At 38.2% G+C, this 26,928-nt stretch overlaps 1 protein-coding gene across 2 annotated transcripts in view; it reads right to left on the bottom strand.

Moving 5' to 3' along the window:
* EXOC4 (exocyst complex component 4) overlaps positions 1 to 26,928 on the bottom strand; it is an 860,605-nt gene that overhangs the window by 74,336 nt on the left and 759,341 nt on the right. For both annotated transcript variants that reach the window (XM_021002278.2, XM_021002279.2), the window contains one exon: positions 216 to 357. In XM_021002278.2, coding sequence (XP_020857937.1) covers positions 216 to 357 — 142 coding nt within the window. The remainder of the gene's footprint in view (positions 1 to 215; positions 358 to 26,928) is intronic.

Here is a 26,928-nt window from a genome sequence, read left to right on the forward strand (position 1 = left end):
GTCTTATTCTGTACATTGCGAATACTGTTCTGCACAGTGCCTTGCATATATGTAAGCACAATTTGAAGACAGACTTTGTTGTTCACTTGCAGGCTGTAAAATGAACATTTTTATTAAAACATCTAAAAGGACCCATAAAATGCTCCCTTAGAAAGCAAGTGAGATATGACTCCTAATGTATTCAAATTGGCAAGAACTCTTGCCCAAAGCCGCACCTGACTTCCAAATGCAGAACCAGCAGGCAGCGGTCAGCCATCTCCTGGAAAGATTTGGCCAATTCACTCAGAGTCTGCATGATCTGTTCTGACCCTGGAGGGAGATCCATGCTCATGTGGTTATCTTGACTAGGGGAAGGCACTGAAAGAAAGGAAAATGATAAAAACATGGACAATTTCACTTGGTGCATACATTTAAAAATCAAACAAAGAAACAAAGAAACATGGCATCCTGTTTCATGTCTCTCCTCATCGTTTTGACCAGTTTGGCTTCATATGAATATATGAGGCAATGAGAGTACATGAAGAGGCATCTGTTTTAGCAAATGATCAGACAGTGAAGCAAGTCCGATAGGCTCAAATCCAGTGAGAGCCACATAAAGTCAGAGCTCTCCATACCTTCATGCTCTCAAGATCCACTGAGTTGCTATTTTGGGTATTTTTCTTTTAATGACATTACAGACTGGTCTGCACTGAGCTCCATTTTACTTCCATAGGCATTTATTAAGTGTCTATTATATACTATTTATGGAGGATTCAAAACAAAAACGGGGTGCTTCCTCTGAAAGGAGAAGGGCCCAGCATCTGTTTGCAGAGCTACTCCACAATGCTAGCAAGAAATCTTAATGAGTTATCAACCCCAAGATCCTGCCAAGGCTAGAGAGAGACAGTGCCTTACAGTCTGGGTTATGTAGGATAATCATGTTCTTCCTCAAGGAAGAATGGGAAGACAGAAAAAATAAAAGATGATAGCAAACAATGGTAAAAGCTGAGCTTTGTTCCAGGCAGTTAATGCAAAAGGAGAAACAAGATTTAACAATGTACATTACTAGCCATTGTTTATCTTCACATTATCCTAAAAGTATCTACTGGAGGCTAGATGTGTGATACTGCATTCTCTCTATTATTATTCCATATCATATCAAAACAAGTGACAATCCTTGGCTTACTAAGATTTTGAGGTCTTTAACTGAACCTCCTGACTCCTTTGTTACGTGATATTTTCTGCATTCATTATCTGTAACACAGAGAACTAAAGAAGCTATACATGTATAAATGAAGAGAATTACGAATAGGACACTGAAATTCTATTTCCAGCTCTGGGGTTCACACTACCTTCACTATCAAAAACCTTTTCTTTTTTTTTTATTAAAAAAAAGATTTTTACCTTCTAAACATTTTCCAAACATCCTGCTAAGAAATTTTAATCTTTCCTGTTCCTATTAATAATGTTGATGATAAGCAATAATGATAATAATGGCAACATCAAATACTTCATGTGGTAAACAAATGATCAACTACCAACCTCAAAGTTACAGAAACTGACAAAAAAGTATAGGCTTAGAGATGCAGCTGATTTCAAATTGTAACAAGTAAGATGAAATTATTTCAATAAAGAAATTAGCTAGAGATATATTTAATTTGGTTGTAATCTATGGTGAAAGCATAGTGTTCTATTGGAAAAAAAACTGAGCATTAAACCCAGAGCTTGATTGGAAAGCTGCTTTATGAACTCCTTAGGGCTCATTGAAATTTATGAAGTATTTTTTAAATGGGAGACAGTACTGAGCAAAGAAATTCTGAACAGGGCAAACAGAGACAACCAAAAATAATTAACTAGCTCCTAAATGTCAAATGAAAATACAGGAAGAAACAGTGCTGGCAGATTAGAATCTGCTCAGGGTGACTGCAGTCAAGATTTGCAACAGAAGACACATGCACACGCATGCATCTTTTCTACAGGACGTTTCTGTACAATGATCTGGAGGATGTATTTGGCTTTTATTTACAAAATTCTGTTCCTCTCTCAATATGTTCCTTTTAACACAATATTTTTGTTCAGGTTCAAAGATGATGTAAATGAGTCATCTCTGGTAGGAAGGACCTGAATTTTGAGTTGCTTTTTCTTCAATACTATTACTGGGATTGAGCTTCATTGAACTCCAATTCAAGTACTTAGTAAGGGCCTACTATGTGCCAGGCACTGAGAATACAAAGATAAAAAAAGGCCTTTCCTCAAGAAGCTTACATTCTACTGGGGATAAACAGCATATACACATATAAGTAAATACAAATTAAAGAAAAACTAAATGCAAAGTAATTTTTTTGGGGGGGAGCACATACTGGGTACAGGGACCAGGCAAAGTCTATTATAGGAAACAGTGTTGGAATTCAGCCTCCGGGGTAAGAAGAGATCAAAGAAGCAGAAGTAAGAAGAGAGAACATTCTAGGCAGGGGACAACCAGTGACAGGGAATGTTCCAAACAGGGTATTCCAAGTAGGCCATTTAGTCAGGAATATAGATTACGAGAGAGTAAAAGGAGATAAATCTGAATGGGTGGCCTAGAGTCAGATTGTAAATGGATAAACAGAGGATATCCTTAAGATAGGAAGCCACAGAACAACAGGAAATAGGAAGCAAATGATGTGATCAGACATAGGCTTTACACAGCCCCCTACCATTGAGCAACAATGCACACTTGTGAGTCCATAGGCTGGATAAGGGAGGCAGCGTGTGGCTACAAGCAAAAAATGTTCTATGAGCTATACTGCCTAGCTCAAACGCTGATGAACTGGAACCTTCTCATCCTTAGCTCTACCCGGTAAACCCATAACAAATACATGCATCCAGGGTAACATGACCTAGGAAATTTACCCAGTCACAAAGACAATAGTTAATATTTGTACCAGGTTTGGATTATGAAGTACTTTCTTCATAATGATACTGTTAGGCAGGTAGTTCACATACTATTATTCCATTTCAGAGATGAGGAAACTGAGGTTCAAAACCACACAAAGATACTTCATGAGCAGGCATTTAAAACCCTGCATCGAGGAGTTAGGTAATGCAATGGATAATTAGGTAGTGCCATAGAGCAGCAGGCCTGGAGTCAGGAAGAACTAAGTTAAAATCTGACCTCAGACATTCACTAGCTATGTGACCCTGGACAAATCACTTAACCTCTGTTTGTCTCAGTTTCCTCATGGAAAACGAGGATAATAATATCCCTACCTCCCAGGAGTGTTGTGGGGATCAAGTAAGATAACTGTAAAGTGCTTAGCACAGTGCCTGGCACATAGACACTATTTAAATATCAACTAACAGTTTTATTATTATTATTATAAAATATGATATCTGAAAATATATTTACACCCTTACTCACTGAGTTACTCATCATTAGTCACAGCACTGAAAGGTGTCTCAGACAGACGGCCAGCCTTGGAGTTGGGAAGAGCAGATTTCAAGTAATCAACATGGCACAATTAACTCAGTGACCATGGGCAATCCACTTGATTTCTTAGTGCCCTAGGCAACTACCTAAGACAATAAATTACAAACACATTACTCATCTGCATAGATGGGGAGATTTTACACATTTAGAGTTCACCAAACTGATGAAATCATAGGTCCAGAGCAAAAAAGCTCTGGCTAGATACAATATGTCTATACTGTAGAGCTAAGCAGGCAAGGTTTGGGGCTCAGTAACATTTAGCCCACTTAGTAATGCACACAGAAAATCTGTGCCCTGCAGCTACACACAGCATCCTTTATCTAGGTGATACATTCACAAGTGCATATTGTTGGCCACAATGTGTCAGGGGACTAAGATGGTATGTACAGCATAGGTCTGATCATGTCACATTATTCTCCATTCGAGAATGGAAGTGTGACACTGTATTCTCTTTCCAATGTTATTCTAGGGAGGGGATGAGGAAGGAAGGGTAGTTTCTTATCTCTCTTTTCCATAGAAGGAAAAAAAACACTCATGGGTTTTTGGAGATTCAAGGAAAAACTGATATTGAGCTATTACGTAGAACACAGATCAAGCTAAAGGTGTAGGTGGGAGAAACAAAGAGGGGTGGGAAGGGGGTGTTAGACTGGAGAAGGAACTAGCTTACTGTATAATTCTGTGCACCTTGTTAAAGGCTCAGGGGATGGATTGGAGATGTCAGCCCGGGATGGAAACAGCTAATTTCCCTAGTGGTGGGGGAGGGGCTTGGTTTTTGTCAGAGTGTGAGGACTTTGAAATTCTGTTATAGAAATCTGACTCAAACTATAATTACTACTGGGCAGTGGAGTTAGCTAAATGAAGATGCATAAAAGTTCATCCCGACAGCTGATTTACAGAGGAGGCTGAAAGTTCTAGGGTTTTCAGCATCTGGAGATTGATTTCTGGCACTGCTTGTCAAGTACTGGTTACACTGAAAAATTTTATTTCTCCAGTAGGAAAACTGCTTCAAGGAAAGTGATTTTCCTCTTCTTCTCAAGCTTTGTACAGAGAAGGCCTGACAATATGTGGCATTCAAGGCCTTCCACAATCTGGTGCCAACTAAATTTTCCAACCTTATCTCATATTACTTCCTCTCACACAGATAATCTGTTTTAGCCAAACTGGAGTATTAAGCTGTTCCTTAAACACAGTGACATTAGTCAGATGACAAACATTTATTAAGCATTTTATAAGATGCCAAGGACTGTGCTAAGTGTTTGGGAAAGGTAAAAATGGTCCCTGCCCTTAAAGGTGTTCACATTTTAATGGAAAAGACAACTAGGTACATAGGAAGGTAGAATGAAGACTCAGAAAAGCCTCTTTAAGAAGGTGGGATTTGAGTGGGTCCTTGAAAGAAGCCAGGGAAACTAAGAAGTGAGAAAGATGAGAATTTAGGCATGGAATTTTATGATAGCATTTTACTATATATCTTTGTAAAATAGAATCAATTGATTTAAAGTTCACATAAGAATTTACAATATTTTTCTTCACTACTCATTTTTTTTAAAGTAGTCACAATGATGAATATTAGTGGGGCTCAGGTATTTAATTTATAAAGAAAGGGCACAAACCAGCTGAATCTTCTTAAATCTTTCTAATTCAAAGATGTGGGTCATTTTGCTTGGACAAGAGGTGAAAAGGGTGGAAAACTGACCCTTAGTATAGTTGAGAGGGAAGCATGGGGAAATTAGAAAAGTATAGGCCCTCTTTATATCCCAAAGAAATCAAAGAGGAAAAGGACTCATAGGGACAAAAATATTTACAGTCGCTATTTTTGTAGTGGTAAAGAACTAAGAAACAAAGGGGATGTTTACAAACTGGGGAGCAGATAAACAACTTAGGGGATATGAATGCACTGGAATACTGTCTTACCATACGAACTAATGAAACTAACAGTTTCAGTGAAAGTTCAGAAGACTTATATGAGCTGATGCAAAGTACACTGAGCAGAATCGGAGAACAATGCGGAACAATGTATACAATAACAACAACCTTGTAAAAACAAACAATTTGAAAGACTTCAGAACACTGATCAACGCAACAACCAACTATGATTCCAGAGGACCATGATGATGTATGCTGCCTACTTCTCGACAAAGAAGTGATGGACTCATTGTATAAATGAAACATACATTTTTGGACAGGGACAACGTAGGAATTAGTTTTGCTTGACAATGGATATTTGTTACAAAGGTTTTGTTTTTCATTTTTATATTGTCCATGAGGGACAGATGTGGGAGAAAAAATAAATGTTTTTTAATTAAAAAAAATTACAAACTCTGGAGTCAGAAGATCTGGGTTCTGGTTATAAATGTGATACTAACTGTGCAACTTGAGGCAACTCACTAAACATCTGTGAACCTCATCTGGATAATAAGTACTAATTACTTATGATTATAGATTTAGAGCTGACAGAATTTTTAGAGCTCATCTAGTCCAGTGACTCTTACTCTTTTTTGTATGACCCCTTTGGCAGTCTAGTTAAACCTATGAACTCTCTTAGAATAATGTTTTAAAGTACATAAAACTAGATATCTAGGCTTGTAAAAGACACCAAATACACTGAAATAATTGTCAAAATATTTAAAAAAACAAGTTCACATACTTCCGGTTAAGAACCCCTGGTAGCCTAACTCTCTTGCTTTAAAGATGATGGAATTGAGGTCCCCAGAGGGGATGTGACTTGCTCAGGGTCACAAAGGCACTAAGTAGTAGAATTGGGTCTTCAATCCAAGTCCTCTGACTTCAAATCATAGGAAAACACAGTAAACCATAAAGTGCTACAGAAGCATGAGTTGTTTATCATCATCATCATCATCATCATCATCATCCTCCAGAAGATTCAGGAAATTTTTCCTGAGGTCATTAAAATTTTTGATGGAGTCCTATAAGGCAGTAGCTCTGAAGGAGGCTAGTCTATAGAGGCTGATAATTATTCATCACAGCCCAGGGCTTGTTGAAGATACCAGCTGTCCTGGACACATTTAAAAATTCAAGCCCTTGTTACTTCTTCCTTCCCAGTGCCTTCCATATATAGGCGAGGCTAATGAGAGAGTAATACTTTCTGGTTGTTCCCCTGGAATACCTTTGTATTCAGAATTAGAAGTGCAGTTTAAGAATTTCAACCTTAATTGTGTTGACTACTCCAGAGAGTCCAAATAATAAATAAGCCTTATAAAATGTTCTGATCCAAGAGAAGTTCCATGTAATGAACCCATATGTAGTCCATCTTGCTGAAATCAAGGGACTTGGATCTCTCCTTCCAGATAATAACCAAATCACTTGACCATTCCAAATGGCACATTAAATACAGAGCACCTTTCAGGAAAACTGGAATGCTAGCTGCCATGGAGAAGCAATCAGTTGAGGACATTAGGAAGTTTCAGGTGGTTCCACATCCAAATATTAACAAGACCTAAATCTGTTTAGTTCTTAAAATTAGTCAAAATTGGACTCATTCAGCCCCAGAAGAGCATCTGTTTTCAAGGATGCAGCTGCTGTGCTTTCAATGGCAACTTACTGTGACTTCTTTAATGATCCATATAAGGATGTCCTTGTGCATCTGCAGTATTAGCTGAATTTGTTATATTATGTACTGGTCCCAACTGGAGTGGAAATGAAAAACTGAAAAGGGAAAGACAGTTGTTGTGGCAGGAAAATGGAGGTTAGACCATTGAATCTAATCTTTTTAGGAGACAGAGAGCTGCCAAAGAACAATCCCACATAATTTTCTCCCTGGGAACATTAGACCACTCTCCAGAAGTCCATTGTAGGTCTAAAATTCCATGATTCTGGGAAACTGTCAATTCTCTTCAGGTTTTCACAAAGTTATGACATACTTTCCTGTATCGATGCCTTCTTTAGATGCTTCATCACAGCGTAGATATGAATTGGGTTTCTTTAAGCTAGGACATCAGAATGCAAGCTCTGGCAGATCCTGACAAATTGAAAAGGCTTTGAGGACAGTCTGGGCAAAGGACTGTTATGTCTTTCTTTTAAGGATCAGCCTAGCTAAATATGGGGAAGTTCATCACCAGAATGGTGACCAAAATGCAGGTGATGAAATTTTAGAACTCATAAAACCATCTCATAAAGCAAGGGAGTCCATTGTGTCATGGACTGCATTGACAATCTGGTGAAGCTTATGGACTCCTCAGAATAATTTTTAAAATGCATAAAACAAAATATTTAAGCTTAAAAAGGAAATAAGATAAATTGAAATAAAGGTCTATTTTTTCTGATCTTAGATCATGTACTATATGAAATCTATTCATGGGTCCTTGGGGGGGGTCTGTGAACCCCAAGTTAAGAACCCTAGTCCTAAGGTATGGAGGAATTGGATTCTACAGGCAGTACCTATATTGTAGGAGTACCTACCCTGATGGCATGACAGATTTTGAAAGTACTGGAGTAGGACAATGCTTAGTGAACTCTGCTCTGAATCATAACTCAGGGGGACATAAAGAAAGGATGTACATTTCTGTTTCTTAGTTTTTCTTTCTGAAAAATGGTGGTTGTGTGACATAAAGTATAGAGAACCAGCCTTGGAGTCAAGGAGACCAAGGCTTCAAGTCTCTCTTCTGAAACACAATGGCCTCCTGTCTCTGGGCAAGTCACTTAAACTTTGAGGGTTCTAGGCAACACCTGAAGATGACAAGTTATGGAGGAAATCACGGTTTGCATTGGTACAACAAATTCCTCACTGTGAATTTCCTACACTGATCAATAGGAGATGAAATCACAGAGCCAATCATAAAAAATTTATATGTCTGTCAGAGTTGATGTAATGACAGTGCTTAAAAATTCACATTCAGATCCTGAGATGTTATTACCTCATAGATTCCTTCTTTCACTGAATGGAGCCTCTGATTCATTCATTCATTCAATCGAATATGCAATAGATATACGTGTAAAGTACTGATTGGATTTGCATTATCAAGGAACCCCAGAATAGGAATCATTGAGTCAGTTTTCAGGGAAAGCCCTGAGGGAGTAGATGGAACCAAATTTGATTTGGAAATGTTAAGCCTGAGCAGTGGGGGAAATGGTAGCATTTACAGAAATAGGTAAGCAAAAACAGAGAGCTAATATTGGGGAAAAGAATGAATTTCGTGTCAGGCATGTTTTTTTTTTTAAAAGATGGTGAAATATCCAGCAGGCAGTGGGAGGTTCTGGTAGACATATCAGAGGTAAAAATAGCTTTAGAAGTTGTTTAGAGGTAAAAGAACTGAGAAGCAGCATGTTATAATATTAAGGGCCCTAGTCTTTGCGTCAAGACCTGTGTTGTTATGCCCTGTTCTCAAGGAGCTCACATTCTAATTTGGAAGAGAACACAGATGATTGTTGTTGCTGTTCAATTGTTTTAGTTATGTCTGACTCTTCGTGACCCTATCTGGAGTTTTCTTGGCAAAGTTACTAAAGTGGTTTGCCATTTCCTTCTCTAGCTCATTTTATAGGAATGAAACTTTTACAGGAGGAAAATGAGGCAAAGAAGGTTAAGTGACTTGTCTGGGGTCACACAGCTAGTAAGTGTCTGAGACCAGATATGAATTCAGGAAGAGGAGTCTTCCTGACTCCAGGCCTGGTACTCTATGCTCTGCACCACCAGTTTCAACTGCAAATCAGATGGAAAAGTCCCAAGGTGCTTAGCGCATAGCAGCAAAGCAAAAGGTTAACACCTCTTCTTTAATATCATTTCCTCTGCTAAAATGATCAGTTTTTGAGTTGAATAGAATTGACAAGGCCAAGGACTCTGGTGGCAAGAATTTCTTTTCTTGGTCTTTAGTAGCTGTGGTTGTAGCATCGGCAGAAGCCAGGCCACATCTCTTTCTTCACGGGCTGTTTTCCAGGGCAAGTCTGAAGGTACTGGGCTGGAAGCATTCCTATTCCCAAGGCTTTTGGGTTCAGGAACTTGGGCTGCTCCAATAAAGGTCCAAAGGAAGATGGTGGCCAAGGTGGTGGTGGAGCTATGACTTCTCTCTTGTCTCTCTCTCAGGCTGCCTTGTTACTGTAGCTAGGCTAGCTTGCCTGTTCCATGGGTGGCAGCTGGTTGACAGTGAGTGGGGATGGTTGGCTCCTTCTCCATAGGAGTAGCTTGCCTTGATGATCTTTATCTACATCCTTTTCTCCACCATCACTTGATAGGCTCTTATTACCTCTCACCTAGACCATCATAGTAACCTCCTAGCTGTCTTTCCCCATCTAATTAATCTTGTAAAACAAAGCCAGGCCACTTCCTAAATAAAGCATAAAGCTGATCATGTTACTACCCTGAGCAAAGACTTCTATCTAGAGAGGTATGCTCAATATCTTTAGTCCAGCCCCCAAGGTCCTCCACAAGCTAGATTCAACCTATGTTTCCAGTCTTATCTCTGACTACTCCCCTACATGTAACCATTTTTCCCCAGTCAAATGTTTTACTCATCACCCCTGCCTTGATGCTTTTGCTAATGTTGTTCCCCTATTTGAAAAGCTCTCCTCTCTCCTGATCACACCATTGAAATCAGTAATGTTCAACTCATACAGAAATGGGGGACATTAAACCCGCTGTAAGCCACATTATTGACTTAGAAAACCACACATTAACATCATCTATGCTCTACTATATTTTTTTATTTTGTCAAATGTTTTCCAATTACATTTTAATCTGGTTTTCTGCACACTCAAAAGTGTTGCAGGCCTCACACCTCTGATCTAAATCACAGCCATTTTTCAAGGCTTTCTCAAAGCCTATTTCTAACACAAAGCTTTCTTCCCTGATCATCCCAGTCCAGAATGATTCCTCTGTTCTCTGAACTCTTCTATTACTCATTACCTTTGGATTTTCATTTAGTTCTTAAAAGCAGATAGGAATTGGCACTGAGTTTATTCCATATAACACATGAGAGTTGGGTTAGATAATAATAATAATGATAACTCACATTGAAAAGTTTGCAAAGAGCTTTACATACATTATGCCAGTTGAGCCTTGCAACAACTCTGAAGGTCAGTAGTATAGATATTATTATCCCCATTTTACAGAAGAGGAAGCTGAGGCTCACATGGTTAAATGTCTTGCCGTGGGTCAAGTGTCTGATGTGAGACTTAGATTTAGGTCTTCCTGACTTCTATCTACTATACCATGCTGCCTCTCACTATGTCACATCTGAAGTCTTTTTCAGCTCTCAGTCTCTCTATATGATATGGTAGATGGGCTTCAGTTGCTAATTAGCTTTTCATGCACATATATATTATTTCTCTAACTGAACTGTAAGGTACTTGAGGTCAAGGATCATGTCTTACTTTACTCTTTATTGATTTCCCCATTTTCAGCACAATGCTTGGTATGCATGATACATATCTGATTAATTATTCATTTTCCTAATACTTTGATGGAGCCATGATCTCACCAGAGTGAATGCTCCTTCTACCCATGCAGCTTGAAACCAATCTGAATATGAATCTTACCTGATCTTCTGGACAAGACTATTCCTTTGATTTAGAAACTGTATTATAGGTGTTATAGGTATAGACATTGGTCTGTCCATACATTATTCTTAATTTTCACTCTATGACTGTCCTACTTCTTTTTCTGCTCACCCATGTCCTTACTAATGTCTTTTATGATAATTCCTGCACACACACACATCACTATTAGTACTCTGCTTAGAAAACTTAGCCCTTTTCCTTTGAAGGGGTCCTGTATCAAAGATAATTTTGATTCTTCCAAGATGATAGTGCTTCAAAAATTATAATCATACAGCATCACTTGAAAAATAGTGTTGGAAATACACAATTTTGTGGTAGCAAGAAGCCTGGAATCATTGAAAATGTTGCCTAATTTGATACATGCTGATGTTCTTTTCTATTCGGTTCTATACCCAGATCACTGCCATATTTATAACACATATATGTAGTGATGGACTAACTCAAAGGCAACTGCATGTCGTAATCAGGCCGTGTAGTCTTCTTCTATTTTGTTTTTTCCTGTGTAGATGTCTTTTTCAAGTGATCCAATGCCAAAGAAAAATTAATCCTTACAAAGGTATCTCTAAATATTGGAAGGGTAAATTTTTCAATAGGTAATATCAAAACAAGAATGAAACTTAAATTTTTATTTCTAGCATCCTCTTAAAAACTGTATAAAATCTTTCACCCAATGGTTTCCAAGTATTTTATTGATCAAGATTATTATTCAACTTCAATGTTATCAAAAATAAAACTCCAAAGATTATGAAAATCAATCACCATAATCAAAGAAGTGCCAGAAATAGAGATAAACAGTGATGAAAACAGAAGCTTCATGCAGGGCCTCTTTCTGAATAGTAAAACAAATACATAACTAAGGTAAAAGTAGACAGCTGTTTTCTAAGTCCCCACAAGGGAAAGTATTTTTTCTAGAATCTGAGGCAACACCAGTACTCTGTATATGGTACAGCTCAATGCAACACACTCTAAGTCTCTCAGTACATATTCTTCGATGTTAATACCGATTGAGCAAGTCCCAGGCCTGCCAAGATATTAAGCTTTAGGCGCCTGCCAGCACACAGTACATAGCAGAAAACAGGTAATTCTCTAAAGAATCACAATTCCATCTCTCTTAAATCTCATGGGCCAAAAATACAGGGAACAGGCTCCTTCAATCTTAGAGGAAAATATCAGGATTCATTTTTTTCCCCTCCTTTGTTCCAAATAATCCTCCTCAAGGGCTTGGCACAAATCTAATCACCAACTAAAATGATATGTGGTTATAGTAATTCAGCTACTACTATGTCAGGAAGAGAAATGGGGGAAGGGGGAATAAAACAAAACAAGACGAAAAATCAATAGGCTCATTTTAGCCATTAACTGGCAAGATACTATTTTAATGTTAAATTTGATCTCTTGTGAACTTTATAAATAAACATTTTGCATTCCTATAAAATCTCAAATCAAAGAACAGTATAAGAAATTAACAAAAATCTGACTAGGTTTTCCCAGGTGTCAGGGAAAGGGGGTCAGGGTCAGGTCAGAGCCAATATTAAGAGGGCTGTACTTTTATTTTTCTTAATTAGGCACAGTTACCATTCAGAGATGTGTTTAATGAATATCCTCCTAGCTATAGAGTTTGGCCACTTCTCCAAGTGCCTCAGGGGAGAGGTTTATCCCTTAAGTGACTTAGAGACCAATTCAGTTAAATTCCACAGACAGCTCTGTGCTTGGCTTTTCAGGGCAATATGAAGATTAGATAAGACACTATAGAAGTCTATAAGGAGCTAACTATCCAGCAGGGGATAAGACACCCACCTAAGTTCCTCTAACATATAAGGAAAGCTATTCATTTGGTCTATAGCATGTTGCAGGTTGTCTCCTCGTTTAAATGTGAGCTCCTCGAGAACAAGGTCTGTGTATTTTGCCTGACTATTTATACAAACGCCACTTTAAAGTTTACAAAGAACTTTATAAACAGCTATTATTATCCTTCTCATAAAGTGCCACAGAACTAGGAAATGTCATAAGCAGGATTCAAATTCCGCATAGGCAGAATAGAAGATGCTCTTGTCCTGTGGTAAGAAGAAGGAATAACCTCTGGAAAGCCTTTGTGGTCTGCTGGTATGCCCTCGATGTTAAGAGGAAGCTCGGAAGGGGATCAGCACGTTCCATGGACTCCTTGTGGGGAACCCATCTAGTCCCTCAGGTTCGCAGGCTCAGCATCATCATCCTCTGCTCAGCCTTCTCCCTCACCCCACACTGCCAATCACTTGCCAACTCTTGTTGCTCTTTTTGCTTCAATATTTCTCACTTGTGTCTCCTCTCTACTCACACAGTCATGACTCTACTGCGGGCCTTTATCGCCACTCACCGGGACTATAGCAGCAGCCTCCTTTTGCTCTCCCTGCCTCCAGCGTCTCCCCATTCTAATCAATCCTCCACACAGCTGCCATGGTGATTTTCCCAAAGTGCATTCTGATCACGTCACCACAAATTCTAGTGTCTATTGCCTGAAGAGTCAAAAAGAAACTCCTCTACTTGGCATTGAAACCCTTCCAGAACCTGGTCTTTCTCTATCCTTTCAGTCTTCTTGTATTCTGTATTCAAACCATCCTGGCCTACTGGCTCCTCTATCTACAGATACCACCTCCAGTTTCTCTGCATTTGCACTGGTTAGCTATCTTCTCTGGAAAATGTGGCCTCTCTTTTCACCTTTACTTTTTGAAGTCTCTGGCTTTTGCTGCTTTTTAAAAATTATTTTTTTTAAAGCACAGTGACTATTTTATTTTATTTTTTCTTCAGTTCCCACTATCTACCTCCTCCTGCCATTCCCCACTCAATGAGAGGTCAAGAAAAACAAAACCCATTACAAATATGTACAGTAATGCAAAACAAATCTCTGCACTAGCCATTCCTGGCTTTCTTTTCAAGACTCATCCCAAGCACCAGCTTCACAGAGAGGCCTTTCTGGGTTCTTCTAGCTGCTAGTGCACTCCTTCCAAAACAACTCTGTATTCAGTTGGTATATATTCTGTATATGCTTAGAGGTGAACAAGTTATCTCCCCCATTAGAATGTATGCTCCATGAAATCAGAGACTATTTTCCTGTTGTCTTTTTATTCTCAGGACTCAACATAGTGCTTAATACATGTTGATTGATTGTTTTTTTATTGATAGGAGTCATACAGCATGGGGAGGTATAGATGGACTGTGGGTGATCTATATCTGAGAGGTCAAACTCACTGTGGCTCCATGGTGCACCAATCAGATGAAAATGTAATTGGGAAATGTTTGACAAAAGAAATAAAAATAGGGGCAGCTAGGTTGCGCAGTGGATAAAGCTCTGGCCTTGGAGTCAGGAGGACCTGAGTTCAAATCCGATCTCAGACACTTGATACTTACTAGCTGTGTGACCCTGGGCAAGTCACTTAATCTCAACTGCCTCACCAAAAAAAGAAAAAAAAAAGGAAATAATTTAAAAAAGAAATAAAAATATAATACAATAGATATAATATTAATTTGTGGTTTTTTAAATTAATATGCAACCCTCAGAGATCTGTTTCTATTTGAATTTGACACCACTCCTCTCCACTGCTAGAAGGAATTTACAGGAGTAAAATCAGAGATTCATTTGGATATTGAGGATTTTGAGTTATGAAAACTCATTACAGATCTTCCTCAATGAAATCCATGATTACTCAAAAGGGATTGGCTTATAAACCTCGAAAAGCTAATATAAAAAAAACCCAACAAAAACAAAAAAACAAAAACTGAACTATGATATAAAATTAGAAGACAAGTCCAATGAGTTAGTCTATTAGCACATATATCTGGGACAGGGACAGTCACTGCAGAAGGACAATGAGTAAGGTGTGACTGACGAAGAGATTGGGTTAGACTGCATATGAGAAATTGCACAGTGATTTTAAATGATACTAATAAGCTACTTTCCAGTAGAAAAGCACGACTTGGGAGGACAAAAAATTCTCCCAATGGTGCTTCACAGTTGCAAATCTTGTAACAGCATAGTCTCTGAAGAATAAAAGTTGAGAGTGATCTTTGCAAAGGTCACAGAAGAGATGTATAGCAGGCTCAAATAGGCTTCACCTTATTTCCAATGACTACTTGCTTACAAGACCCATAGGAGGGTCTCATCCAGGAAATTTATGATTGAAAAAGGAAGTGAGCCTCGTCATTAGCAAGAGCAAGGGATAACAGAAGGAAGGACCTGTGGAATATAAAAAAAAAAAATAAAACACCTAGAGCAAGGCTGCCAATGGAGGATCTATGAAAGAAAACAAATATAAGAATTACAGATCCATTCAAGTTTTGAAGTATGAACTCTGACAGGATTTTGTTTTTACTTCCCATATTCTCTGTATTAATTGGTTTATCTCATCTCCCCTACTGGACTGTAAGTTCCTTTACAGCAGAGACTTTATCTTATTAATCTCCTTTTCTCTGCACCTTCCCCATGCTCCAACAATCCTTTACATATAATAGGTTCAATTCCGATTATTTTTTCTTCCATGAACAAAGACATATTTAGTTCCATATAACAAACATTATGAAGCGCAATGTACAAGGCATTTTGCTAGATGCTGACATGCAAAAACAAAAACAAAACATTCTCCAGCCACAAGGAGCTTACATTCCAGTGAGGAGACAGAATATGTACACATGTCAGTACAAAGCACAAAACAGTTTTAGGAGGGAGAGAATTCAAGTAACTCAGGCAACATCTGAGCCATACTCTGAAAGAAGGTAGGGAGTCTCTGACACGGCGGTAAGGATTTCTAGATATGACGGACTCATCAAGACACAGAAACAGGAGATGGAATTTCATGTACAGGAAATGGCTAATGGATCAGTTTATCTGTTTATGAAAAACAGGTGCCCATCCTTCTCTTTCCCCTTTCTTTTCATTTAGGTACTAACACACTTGGGTTGTCTTGCTTAACTGGTGGCAGAAACTTGAACCAGTGTCATTCATAGCAGCAAGGATCACAGACGCATGGATTCCTCAGCTCTTTCATACTGAATTACCCTGGATATAGACTGTGGCTCACTGGTTTGATGGAAAGATATTTTTGAAATAGCTCTGGAATGGTCCTTGGACCAAGTCTGAAGACACGGTCCGATTGGATAACTGTTCAGAGAGGCCAGACGCTCTGGAAATGAGCATTTTGGAAAAGAAGGAATGGAAAGACAATGAGCTCCCTTGCACACAGGAATGCATTTGTAGGTGTGTAATCTTCCTAGTGGAATTTCTGATCTGTGAGAGCAAGAGGATACACTCCAGTGGTGTGCTGTAAAGATAAACACTAAGGAGCTCCAGTTCCATCTCTCTTGTGTCAAATGTTCCCTATATGAGCTAAATGGATGAGCTGGTGACATTCACGTATTGATTAATGCTTTGTGATGGTTAATAATATGCCACCATATTTCTGTCACTATCTATTAATAGCCCATGAAGGCTGTTCTCACATCCATTGCAGACTTACCATATAGTTTGTGGAATAATTAATATTCTGTATTCTCTCTTTTCTAAAATCTATTATATTTACAATCTGCTCCTGTACCAATTTAAAGATAGAGCTCTTAAGTCATATAAAGCAGAATAATTTATTAGTTGATTATTAACTGTCAGGCTGAATTACCTCAAAATCTAAATATCGCTTTCTCCCCCCTATGTAAATACACTCCAAGAGGATACTAAGTTTAAGCTATGAACTCTGAGGATGATTCTCCCAGGTACATAAAACCTTCAAAGGGCTAGATATTATGAACCTCTACAGACTCCCTCAGGATAACAAGACAGCATCTCTCAAAAATTAAGAAGACTGCCTGAAAACCTTGCAGAAAGCACATATTAAGCTTAGGTGCAAGAAATAACAATTAGGCTTATAATGGCCATTAACATTGAAAGGAATACATGGTTTTTTGAACTTTCATGAAGGTAATAATAAAGTTTTGATCCCAGAGGGGAGAATACACTCTAGCTGGTATTAGAATTAATAACACTTGTTAAGCAGTAAGCTCTGTATAGTGGAATTTGGATTCAAAAGATCTAGGTTTGAATCCCAATGCCAGAGTGACAACCTATGGGACTCTGGGCAAGTCACTTAAGCTTTATGGGCCTCAGTTTCTTCAGCAGTAAAATGGGAATAATATTTGTGATGATAAAAGTATTCTGTAAACTACAAAGTGCAATCTAAATGTGAATAATTATTGTCATGAGGATGACAATGATGACCCTGCTGGTGTTGATGATGACCACATCTACTACTACTACTACTACTACTACTACTACTACTACTACTACTACTACTACTACTACTACTACTACTACAGTAGGGTCTTCCTAAAGTGAAAAAGGAAGAGAGTAAAAAGGGAAAAACCCCCCCAATAACTTTTGTTGTTGCTATTTCCTTTTACTTCAAACTCACTTTCATAGATTCCTCTGATTTCTTACATTTAATTACTCTGGATATAAATTGTGGCTCACTGGCTTGGTTTGAAATAGCTCTGGAATGGTCCTCAGATCAAGTCTGAAGACATAGTCATACTGGATAACTGTTCAGAGAGGCCTACCTCTAGTGGGAACCTACCACTATTCTGTGATAAGTCGACTTCATTGTTTCCAACTACAACTTATTTCTTAAGTCTCTTCCTTGAAACAGACTGAATGAAACATTTAATGAATGTAAGAAAAACATTCAGAATTTCAGGAGGCATCAGGGCAACTGAAGTCTTTTTGCCTTGGTGACATTTCTATAAGCTATATTAAGAAAGCACCATCCACATCATCTATCTATCCAGTTGGTCTATAGTATATCCCCTTATAGATATATGGTTTCTTTACATATGATTCCATATCTTTTAATGTTTCTCCACTAGCAAGGTCTTTGAGAACTATGTTCTACTATGTATAAAATATACTACTTAAAGAGTACAAGGTTTGTTCAGGGTTTTAATTTGTCAGTGATATAACGAAGAAATTCTACTACTGCACATTTCTTCTAGGTGCAAACATGGTACATACATTAAATATGAATAACTGTAAAATCAATAGTAGAATCAATTTTCATCTGTGATAACAGTGGACAGAGAGAAGCAATCTAGGTTTCATCAATCTAGATGAAATTTGCAGATAGTCCAACAACTTTATTCCAGTCAAAAGGTTAAACCTCATCATTAAACTTTCACTAGAATTACTAACAGTAGTGTTAACTCTGTCATTCAGAGAATGATAGTCCAGTAAGGGAAATTGTTTTCCATTTCTCTTGTGCTGAATGCCTTTAGACAATTTTAATGCTCATTATTTTGCATTCCAACCAACAAACTGTCCTTATCTCTCTATCTTCTAGATCTGCATCCCAAACCTTCCTACCATCTGCTAAACAATTAGATAAAAAGAGGAAAAGATAAACTTAAATGAATCAGTTTTGCTCCTTCTTACCAGCTTTGTTAGAAGGTTTGGTGGATAACAACCAAAAGTAAGCTGATATTCTAGATCTAATGTAAAAGCCTCTAAAGTTCTGTTCCACACTCCCTTCTCTTCCCTCCCTAGGTATTCTCTTGGTGATTATTATTAGAAATAATTGTTTCTACAAAGATGACTCCCAAAGCTATATAACTAACCCTTATCTCTTTCTCTATCTTCAGTTCCACCTTTCCAATTACCCTGCTAGACATCAGTACATCAACATCCTAAATTCTCCTTAGAGAGGAAAGAGCACTGGACTTGGAATCCAAGGACTTCAATTCTGATTTCGCAATGTTGGATGAACGACTTAATGTCTCTGAGTCTCATTTGTAAAATGAGGTGATTAGATGATCTCAAAAGTTCTGTCCAGCTCTACAACTAAGATCTCAAATTTAACATGTACTGAACAAAACCCTTTTCTCCCCTAAACCTTTCCCTTTTCCAGAATTCCCTATTTTTACTGAGGGAATCAGAAACCTCCAAATCAGCCAGATTCTGAACCTCAGTCATTCCTTGACTCTTCACTGTCTCTCACCTGCCATATCCAAACAGCTGTCAGGTTGGGTTATTCCATCTCTACAACAAATCTTAAATCTTCCCATTCTGGTGACATGACTATTCTAACTCAGCCACTCCTGCTGCACCTTTGCCACCAAGAATCCTTAGCTTCATTGAAGGCTCAGTTGAACTTCAACCTCCTAGAGGAAGCCTTCTTAATCCTTCCCTTCTCCCCTCCCTCCTACCCACCATGGTTAGTGTTCTCTTCCTCAAATTACTTTGTATTCAAGATCCATGAGGACAGGTACTTTCTTCTTTTTTGTCTAAGACTCCCCCAGTATCCTCCACAGGGTCTTACGGACTTAATTAATGTTTACTTAACTGAATTTCCAAGCTCCCAGCTATTAATTTAATAGCTATTAATAGCTTATTCTAAACCATAGCTGACACAATCAAGTTCTAGTAAAAAATGCATTAAAATTGGATAACAACAGGTTCTGACCCGTAATAACTATACTAATAAAATACCATTATTACTTATGTGTTACCTCATAGGGTTGTTGTAAGGAAACCTCAAAGTGCTATTTTATTATTGTTATGACAAAATATCCCTTTGGGAAGGCAGCATTCCCCCTTCTAATTACCACTGAACTGCAAGAGCGAAATAAATGTATTTTCCTTACACTTGTTCACTTACTATACTCAAATAAAAAAAATCCCATTTTAATGGATTCCTCTGTAATGCAGAGTTCTTTCAGTGAAGATTTTATGACCGTAGCCTATAGAAGCTGCACTTCACTGATCTGGTTTTAACAAATTCTGTTAAAATAAAAATCTCATAGATTACAAGTCCCTAGGGTTTTTAGTGGAGATAACCAGGGTAGGAGCCAGGGATCACAATTAAGGGGTAGAAATATTGAGAGTTCATTAGGTGTAAGTGCATTTATTACAACATTTAATAAAGCTATGACCTCTTTGCTGTGTTCTTCAGCTGTTTTTCCACTCGCCATGATTCAAAGATCCTATATCCCAAGAAAGGAGAAATTGAACAGTGAACAGAAACCTCTATGAAATGATTATCTACCCTAAGCACTTGCTGTATTTAAAGAAACAACAGATTCCCAAGTAAATAATATCCTTTATGTTCACTGTGGCAATAGGGCTCACTTAAATCACTTTGAATTTAAGGAAACAATTTTTCTACTCTAGATTTGTCAATAGGGCAATAATACTTGCAGTTAGCCAGCAGTGAAATAGCCAAAAAAGTAAGTGAGGAAGGAAAGAAAGGCCAGGAGTAATCTTGAAAGTAGTTTGCCAATCCTTGAACACTTAGGAGTTGATTTTAGAAAGGAAAGTGAGTAGGGCTAGAGAAGATAACAGATACCTGGGGCTGATGCTTCAGAATAGAAGAATTATTGCAAATTCCTTTTGTTCTACAAGAGACTAGAAAGCACAGAGATGTCAAGCTTTTGGCAATAACCTAAGATGGAGAGCACACATATGGGAAATACTGAAGAAGAAAAGATGAAAAACTAGAGGAATGGGGTGGAATTTCTTTTTAGTTTAAGGGAAAGCATTATAGTTCAAGTGGCTTAAAACGCAACTGTGCTATTGACTTGTACAACTGCCATTCAGACCCAGATCCTCTTCTTTTCCCTTCCGGATCTAGTCCTTTTCTACTGTACCAGACCACTTCTCAGCTCTGTGCTTCAGTTTTTCTACCTATAAAATGGGAATAAAACCCTTTAACCTTCAAATTAGCTCACAAGAGGATTAACATAAGACTTTTAAAGTAGGTTATGAATAAAGAGTAGTACTACAGAAATGTCTATCATTGTCATTAAGGAATCAACATGAAAATGAGGTAAATACAACATGGAGGAAGTGCTCCTGGTTCCTGGATAAAGTTGGACTGCTAATTTCAATTAAGACAGAGGAGGAAGGATGCCCAACCAAGCTGAAAAAGTGATGTAAACTCATTTGAGATGAGTTTGATAAGGTCGGACTGCAGCCCCCATCAGTTCAGTAAACACTAATGATGAAGAGAGCATGGACTGTCATTGATGATAAAGAGCCAGCTAAACACTCTATTAGTTTTTCATTTTACGCATTAATGTCCTTTATGGCGTGTGTACACTAGCCAGTTAATGAACTGTCTCTTTAGCACTGCCTGGGATACTCCTCTGCTGCCTCTGCTAGAAAGCATAAATTTCACATGGAAATTAGCACTTTTAAAAAGGTAATAATTCCTTTTAAAGTGGCTTGTTTTCCATTAGTTTCTTTAAACTTACCCTTAGAGACACCTGGCTTTTGTTTATTGTTCCACTCTTACTCCTCTCTTCCCCATTACAACTCTCCACGCCCCCCTTCCCCCAAAAAAAAGAGAAGAAAAAAGAGACAGTACATGTCTTTTACAATGACCTTCACATACTGATGGCTGATTTGCATAGGATCTCATGACATGACTAGGATGTTTTAAAAAAAAACCCACAACCCTGACATCCTATTAATTTTCAGTATTGTAAACAGAAATCAATTTCTTACAATGTACCAAGTCTCCCACATTAAAACTGATGATTAGGTTTCCTTCATTTGCCAGATCCTCCAAGCCTTATCTGCACCTGCAGAATTTGGAAGTCAGGTCTGGGCCCTTTGATACAAATAATTATATTTCACCCCTCTGGTATTTATTACCTCAGCTGCCCATTAAAGATGGCACAGTTCTGGTTGAGGTAGTCCCTCCTGAACCAGATGCTTTTTCCTTTGGGGGCTTCTTTACCTAGAGACTGAACCTACAAATGAAGTTATTTTAGCATCTAAGCAGCTCTTCATTTTGGGAGTAGTTCTATGAATGGCAAGCAGAATCTTTTGAAACAATGCATTGAAAAATCAGAACATGGCCTGACAGAATACAATATGGCTACCTGCTTAAATCGATCACATTTAAAATGAAAATTTATGTCAGAAAGGCTTCATTGTAAACTGGAATAGAGATTAGGAACCAGGAAGCCTGAATTCTGTTCTTGGTCCTACTACTCACTCCCTACATAGATTTTAAATTTATTTTCTTCCCTAGATTTTTATACTGCCTGTGGATTTGAAGTGCTTTCTCATATATTATCTTTTTAGATAAACAGATTTTTAATTAAAAAGATTTCACAGGGGCACAAATACATAATAAAAACATTCTCATAAAATACATAAACATATTTATTACTGCTTCTCAATTTAGTATTCTTATTATTTATCCTTTTTGGATGATCTACATCATATTTTTTCCAAACTTTAACATGACCTAGATTACAATACAAAAAAAATAATAAAGTTCCTAAATTCATCAAAATATCCAGTAGATTTTAAAATATTTTGTCAATCTAATATTTTTTTCTTAATGATACTTTTCTTCCTACTTTTCCTTAATGAAAATTTTCATTTTTCTTTAACACTTCCATCTTGCTGCATCATCCTCTCTGATTATTTGGGCATTTCATCTGTCTTGCTTCTCTAGCTCTCCACACACATCGCATTGATCTCGAATGCCCATGACACTCAGTTCTGGTCACTTTTCTGTTCTCTTTATTCTTGTCCTGCATGTGTGTGTGTGTGTGTGTGTGTGTGTGTGTGTGTGTGTGTGTGTGTGTGTGTGTGTGTGTTATGCCATACAACCTTCTAGGGGCAGGCAGTTAAAATAAAAACAATGCTATAAATGGGTTGACACTCTTACCAGAAGGGTTTTCATGTTATGTGGAATATGGTTAAGCTGTATTAGCAGTATTACTTTCAAACTGTGTTAGTAAGGGCAATATTACATGCAGCAGGAATGGCTACATTATAGTGAATCTGATAAGAACCATCAGGCAACATGCATATATTAAGCATAAGAGAAATACAGATTTTATATTAAATATGTCTAAAACAGAATTCATCTCTCTCCAAACCCATCTATCTATTCCGTTATCTATTTCTGTAAAAGGCACATTGTTTTTCTAGTCTCCAAGGTTTGTAACTGAGATGCTGTAACAACAAGAACAACAATAACTAACACTTACATAGTACTTAGTATGTGTTGGGCTCTGTGCTAAGCACTTCACAATTATTAGGAGGTAGGCACTACTATTATACTACTATTATAATCATTTTACATATGAGGAAGCTGAGGCTTAAAGAGGTGAAATGAGTTACCTAGGGTTTCATAGCTAGTAAGTGCATTTGAACTCAGGCCTTCCTGACTCCAGCCCTGGTGCCCTCTGGGTACTCTTTCCATTGTGCCACCTAGCTATCTCTAATTACAGATCTAACGTTGGAAGGAACCTCAGCAGCTATTTAATTCAACTCCCCTTGTTTTATAGATGAAGAAACTGATTCCCAGGGAAAATGAATGACTTGCCCAAAGTAACACAAAAAGTAAATATTAGAGGGTGGAATTTGAACCCAGGTCCTGTGACTCTATGAGTCACTTGGGGGCCATTCATTTTTAAAAAATCTTGAGATGTGAATTTTAACATAACTGGTTTCCTTTGTAATCCTGGGTATTTAATGTTTAGGCATTTAAAGGATCTATAAGCTTCTTCTGACTTGCCAAAGGGGTCCATGACACAAAAAGGTGAAGAGCCCTGGCCTTGCACCCTTCACACTCCCTCACTCTGTATATCCAAGGAGTCAAATCCTGCCATTTCTAATTTCATCCCATCTCTCCCAACTGTCCCCTTCCCACTACTCCCACAGACAGTACCTTTGTTCAGGTGCTGGCCACCTTTTATACTCCTTGACTATCACAGTGCCCTTCTAATTCATCTCCCTGTCTCAGGTCTCTCCCACTCTAATCCATCTTCCACAAAGCTGTCCGAGTGATTTTCCTCAAGTGCAGATGGGATCGTGTCACATTTTCACTCAGTAGACTCCAGTGGTTCCCTATTGCTTCTCGGATCAGACTACTTACTGGTCTTTTAAAGCCCTTCTTTGCTAGCCTGGCCTGACCCTCCCTTTCCAGTCTCATTACATATTACTCCTCTTTTCGCACTCTACGGTTTAGCCACAGTGGCCTTCTCTCTGTTCCCGACGCTTAGCGCTCCATTTTCTGTCTCCTTCCATCTCTGTCTCTGTCTTTGCACTGGCATACCTGGAAGACACTCCTTCCTCCTTCTCACCTCAATGAATCTCTCACTTCCTTTAAGACTGAGCTCAAACATTACCTTCTAAATAAAACCTTCCCTGATTCCCTGATGCTCTACTTTCCTAAGTACACTGAGGTTAACTGCCTTGTATTTATTCTGAATACATATGTGCATATATCTGTATATACCCATATACATACATACATATACACACGCATAGACATACACTCACACTCACACATCCGCATGATATCTCCCTCTAAAAGAACATAAATTCCCTGAAAGCCCCCAGCTCAGCTATGGCCACATAACTGGCCCCTTAAACTGTTTATTGATTGACGATATAGTTACAAGACCCAGATCCAATGCTACCTCCTCTAGGTCACTGCTTAGTGCATTGTAAGTGGCTAATAAATACTTGCTGAATGAATCTTTATTGAACTGTTCAGAGACAAACTGTCTTATATTTTGGGGTTTTCTTCCCACCCATACATTTTAATGGAATCTTCTTTCTTTCATTCTTCTTCATAGTTCCTTATTTGTTATGTGCGCCAGCTTGCTCATACATAACGTGTGCTTCTCCACTGCCCTCTGAGGATATTAATTATTAATTCTTCAAAGATTGTATTTCATGACACACAGTCATATAATAACACTAGTAAAATAGGTACTGAAAAAGATGGGTTGTTTCAGAGAGAAGTTGGGGGCCATTAAGGGATCTCTGAGATTTTCCAAAGTTCATCCAGCCCATTCTCCACCTTCTGTTTAATTTTGGGCCCAAGTCATGGCTTATTTGTAAAGATCTATCCGAGATATAAGCAGTTAGGTGGCACAGTGGGTAGAGTGATGGGCCTGGAGTTAGGAAGACTCAACTTTGTGAGTTCAAGTCTGGCCTCAGACTCTTAATAACTGCGTGGTCTTGGACAAGTCACTTAACATTTTTGACCTCAGGTCTTCATCTGTAAAATGAGCTGGAGAAGGAAATGGCAAACCACTTCAGTATCTTTGCCAAGAAAACCCCAAATGGGGTCACAAAGGGTTAGATACAACTGAAATGACTAAACAACAATAAAAATCTAAGGTACATATAAACACATATACATACTAATGGATAAGTATGATAACATGCCGTCCATCTAACTGCATATTATAATCTGGACAAATGGGATTTTTTTTTCCCTTTGTTTTTTCATACATGGATGGTTGGGCCAAGTTTTTCTGAGTGGTTATGGATCTTGTCCAACCTGGGGCTTGAGGCCACCAGCACAATGTCATACAGACAAAGGGTCCCTGGATCATTTTACCATTTTGGAGAATGTCTCCAACTCAGACACTGTGTTGTATCTCCCCCAAACTGTGGTCGCTTTCGTTGGTGAGCATACAATTCCCTATTTTATGACTCATAGGACATTTGTGCTCAGAGGAGAGGGCCCTTGAACAAGGTTATTATTATTATCATATCTTTGAAAGAATCTTTCACCTTTGTGATGTGTGCATAAGAGGCAGTTTGTTGGAAGATAGCCTTTAAATACACCATTTTATTATATCGAATCAAGTACTCCCCTCCTCCCCCCCAAAACAATAAAAAAACCCACACACAATAAGCACATTTGGGATCATTATGTGATGAGAATGAAGAAAACATATAAAATTCATGTCCTCCACTGGTACCCTCTTGATGTCAAGGGAAACCTGAGATGGTCCCCAACACATTAACTGGATACACTGTGGTGAATTTATGAATAGTTAAGAGAACATGGATAAGCATTTTACAGATGGGACAGAGATGGATGGTTTGTAATTTATATCGCTGAGGGGAACATCCACAAAGATGATGTCATGGATCTATCTGACTATATCATTTTGGTTATAAAAATGAAGTGGTTAGAATCCTCACCAAAACATCTCTGCAACCAAGTTCATCCATTCCTATGATGATAAGACAAGGGTGTGTGACTAGTGTCCTGATAGCTGGCATCATTTCTCACACATTGGTGCCATCTTGTGAAGGTTGGTGCACTTTATTCAGGTTAAGTGAGCCCTGAGACACTTCCAGCAGGTGCCATAGCTCATATTTTAGTGGAGTAAGGTGTGGTACATGAGCATCATTAGCCAGATGCCAAATGGCAGAGCAGTGGCAGAATCATGACGAAAAGCCATGAAAGTACAGTGTCTCTTCTATTTAGAAACATCTCTCTTTCTATTATTATACTGCCTACCACCCTAGTATCTTGAGGTCATTACTACATTTACAGCATGTGAAAGCATATTGAAAGCCTCTTCTGATCACAATACATCTGTGCAAAAAAGCTACATAAAGATGCCAAGGGAGCATTAACTCAGAATTTCCTAACTTGAGTGCAATTAAAATCTCAGCCACAGTGCTGAATTAATGTAGCCCTTTGCATTTTAAATCCATATTTTAATTAAATGACACCCATCTGTAGAATGAGACTGCATTTTTATTGAGTATTTCAAATGATATAAACTGTGCCTATGAAGCATAAATGGCTCGGTTCATGTTTCCAGAAACCTCCAAAGAAATACACAGATCTAGAATATGTACATGTGGTCCAAATCAATTTTATTTATATTTCAGTGTGTTTGTTTTTATGGTAAACTTTGTCTGTAGATAAGATTTGATATAGAATAAAAGTATGTGCCTGGCCCTTTAAACACAATTCAGACTGAAGTGCTGCCATTTTGTGAGGGCCAAGGAGCAGTCAGCCCAATTCTACCACTGTAGTGACACTCAAAGAAAGCAGACCTCTGCACTGGCCAAGGCCAGCTTAGAATGAGTTAGTCAAGTAATGGGCAACTTTGTGCAAGGTAAAAGGTGTGTTACTGAGAATGACTAATCAGACACAAAAAAGACTTCAGCTGAGTGTGAT

This window comes from Phascolarctos cinereus, unplaced genomic scaffold (genome assembly GCF_003287225.1).
Source record: "Phascolarctos cinereus isolate Bilbo 61053 unplaced genomic scaffold, phaCin_HiC Scaffold_1;HRSCAF=81, whole genome shotgun sequence".
Classification (NCBI taxonomy): domain Eukaryota; kingdom Metazoa; phylum Chordata; class Mammalia; order Diprotodontia; family Phascolarctidae; genus Phascolarctos; species Phascolarctos cinereus.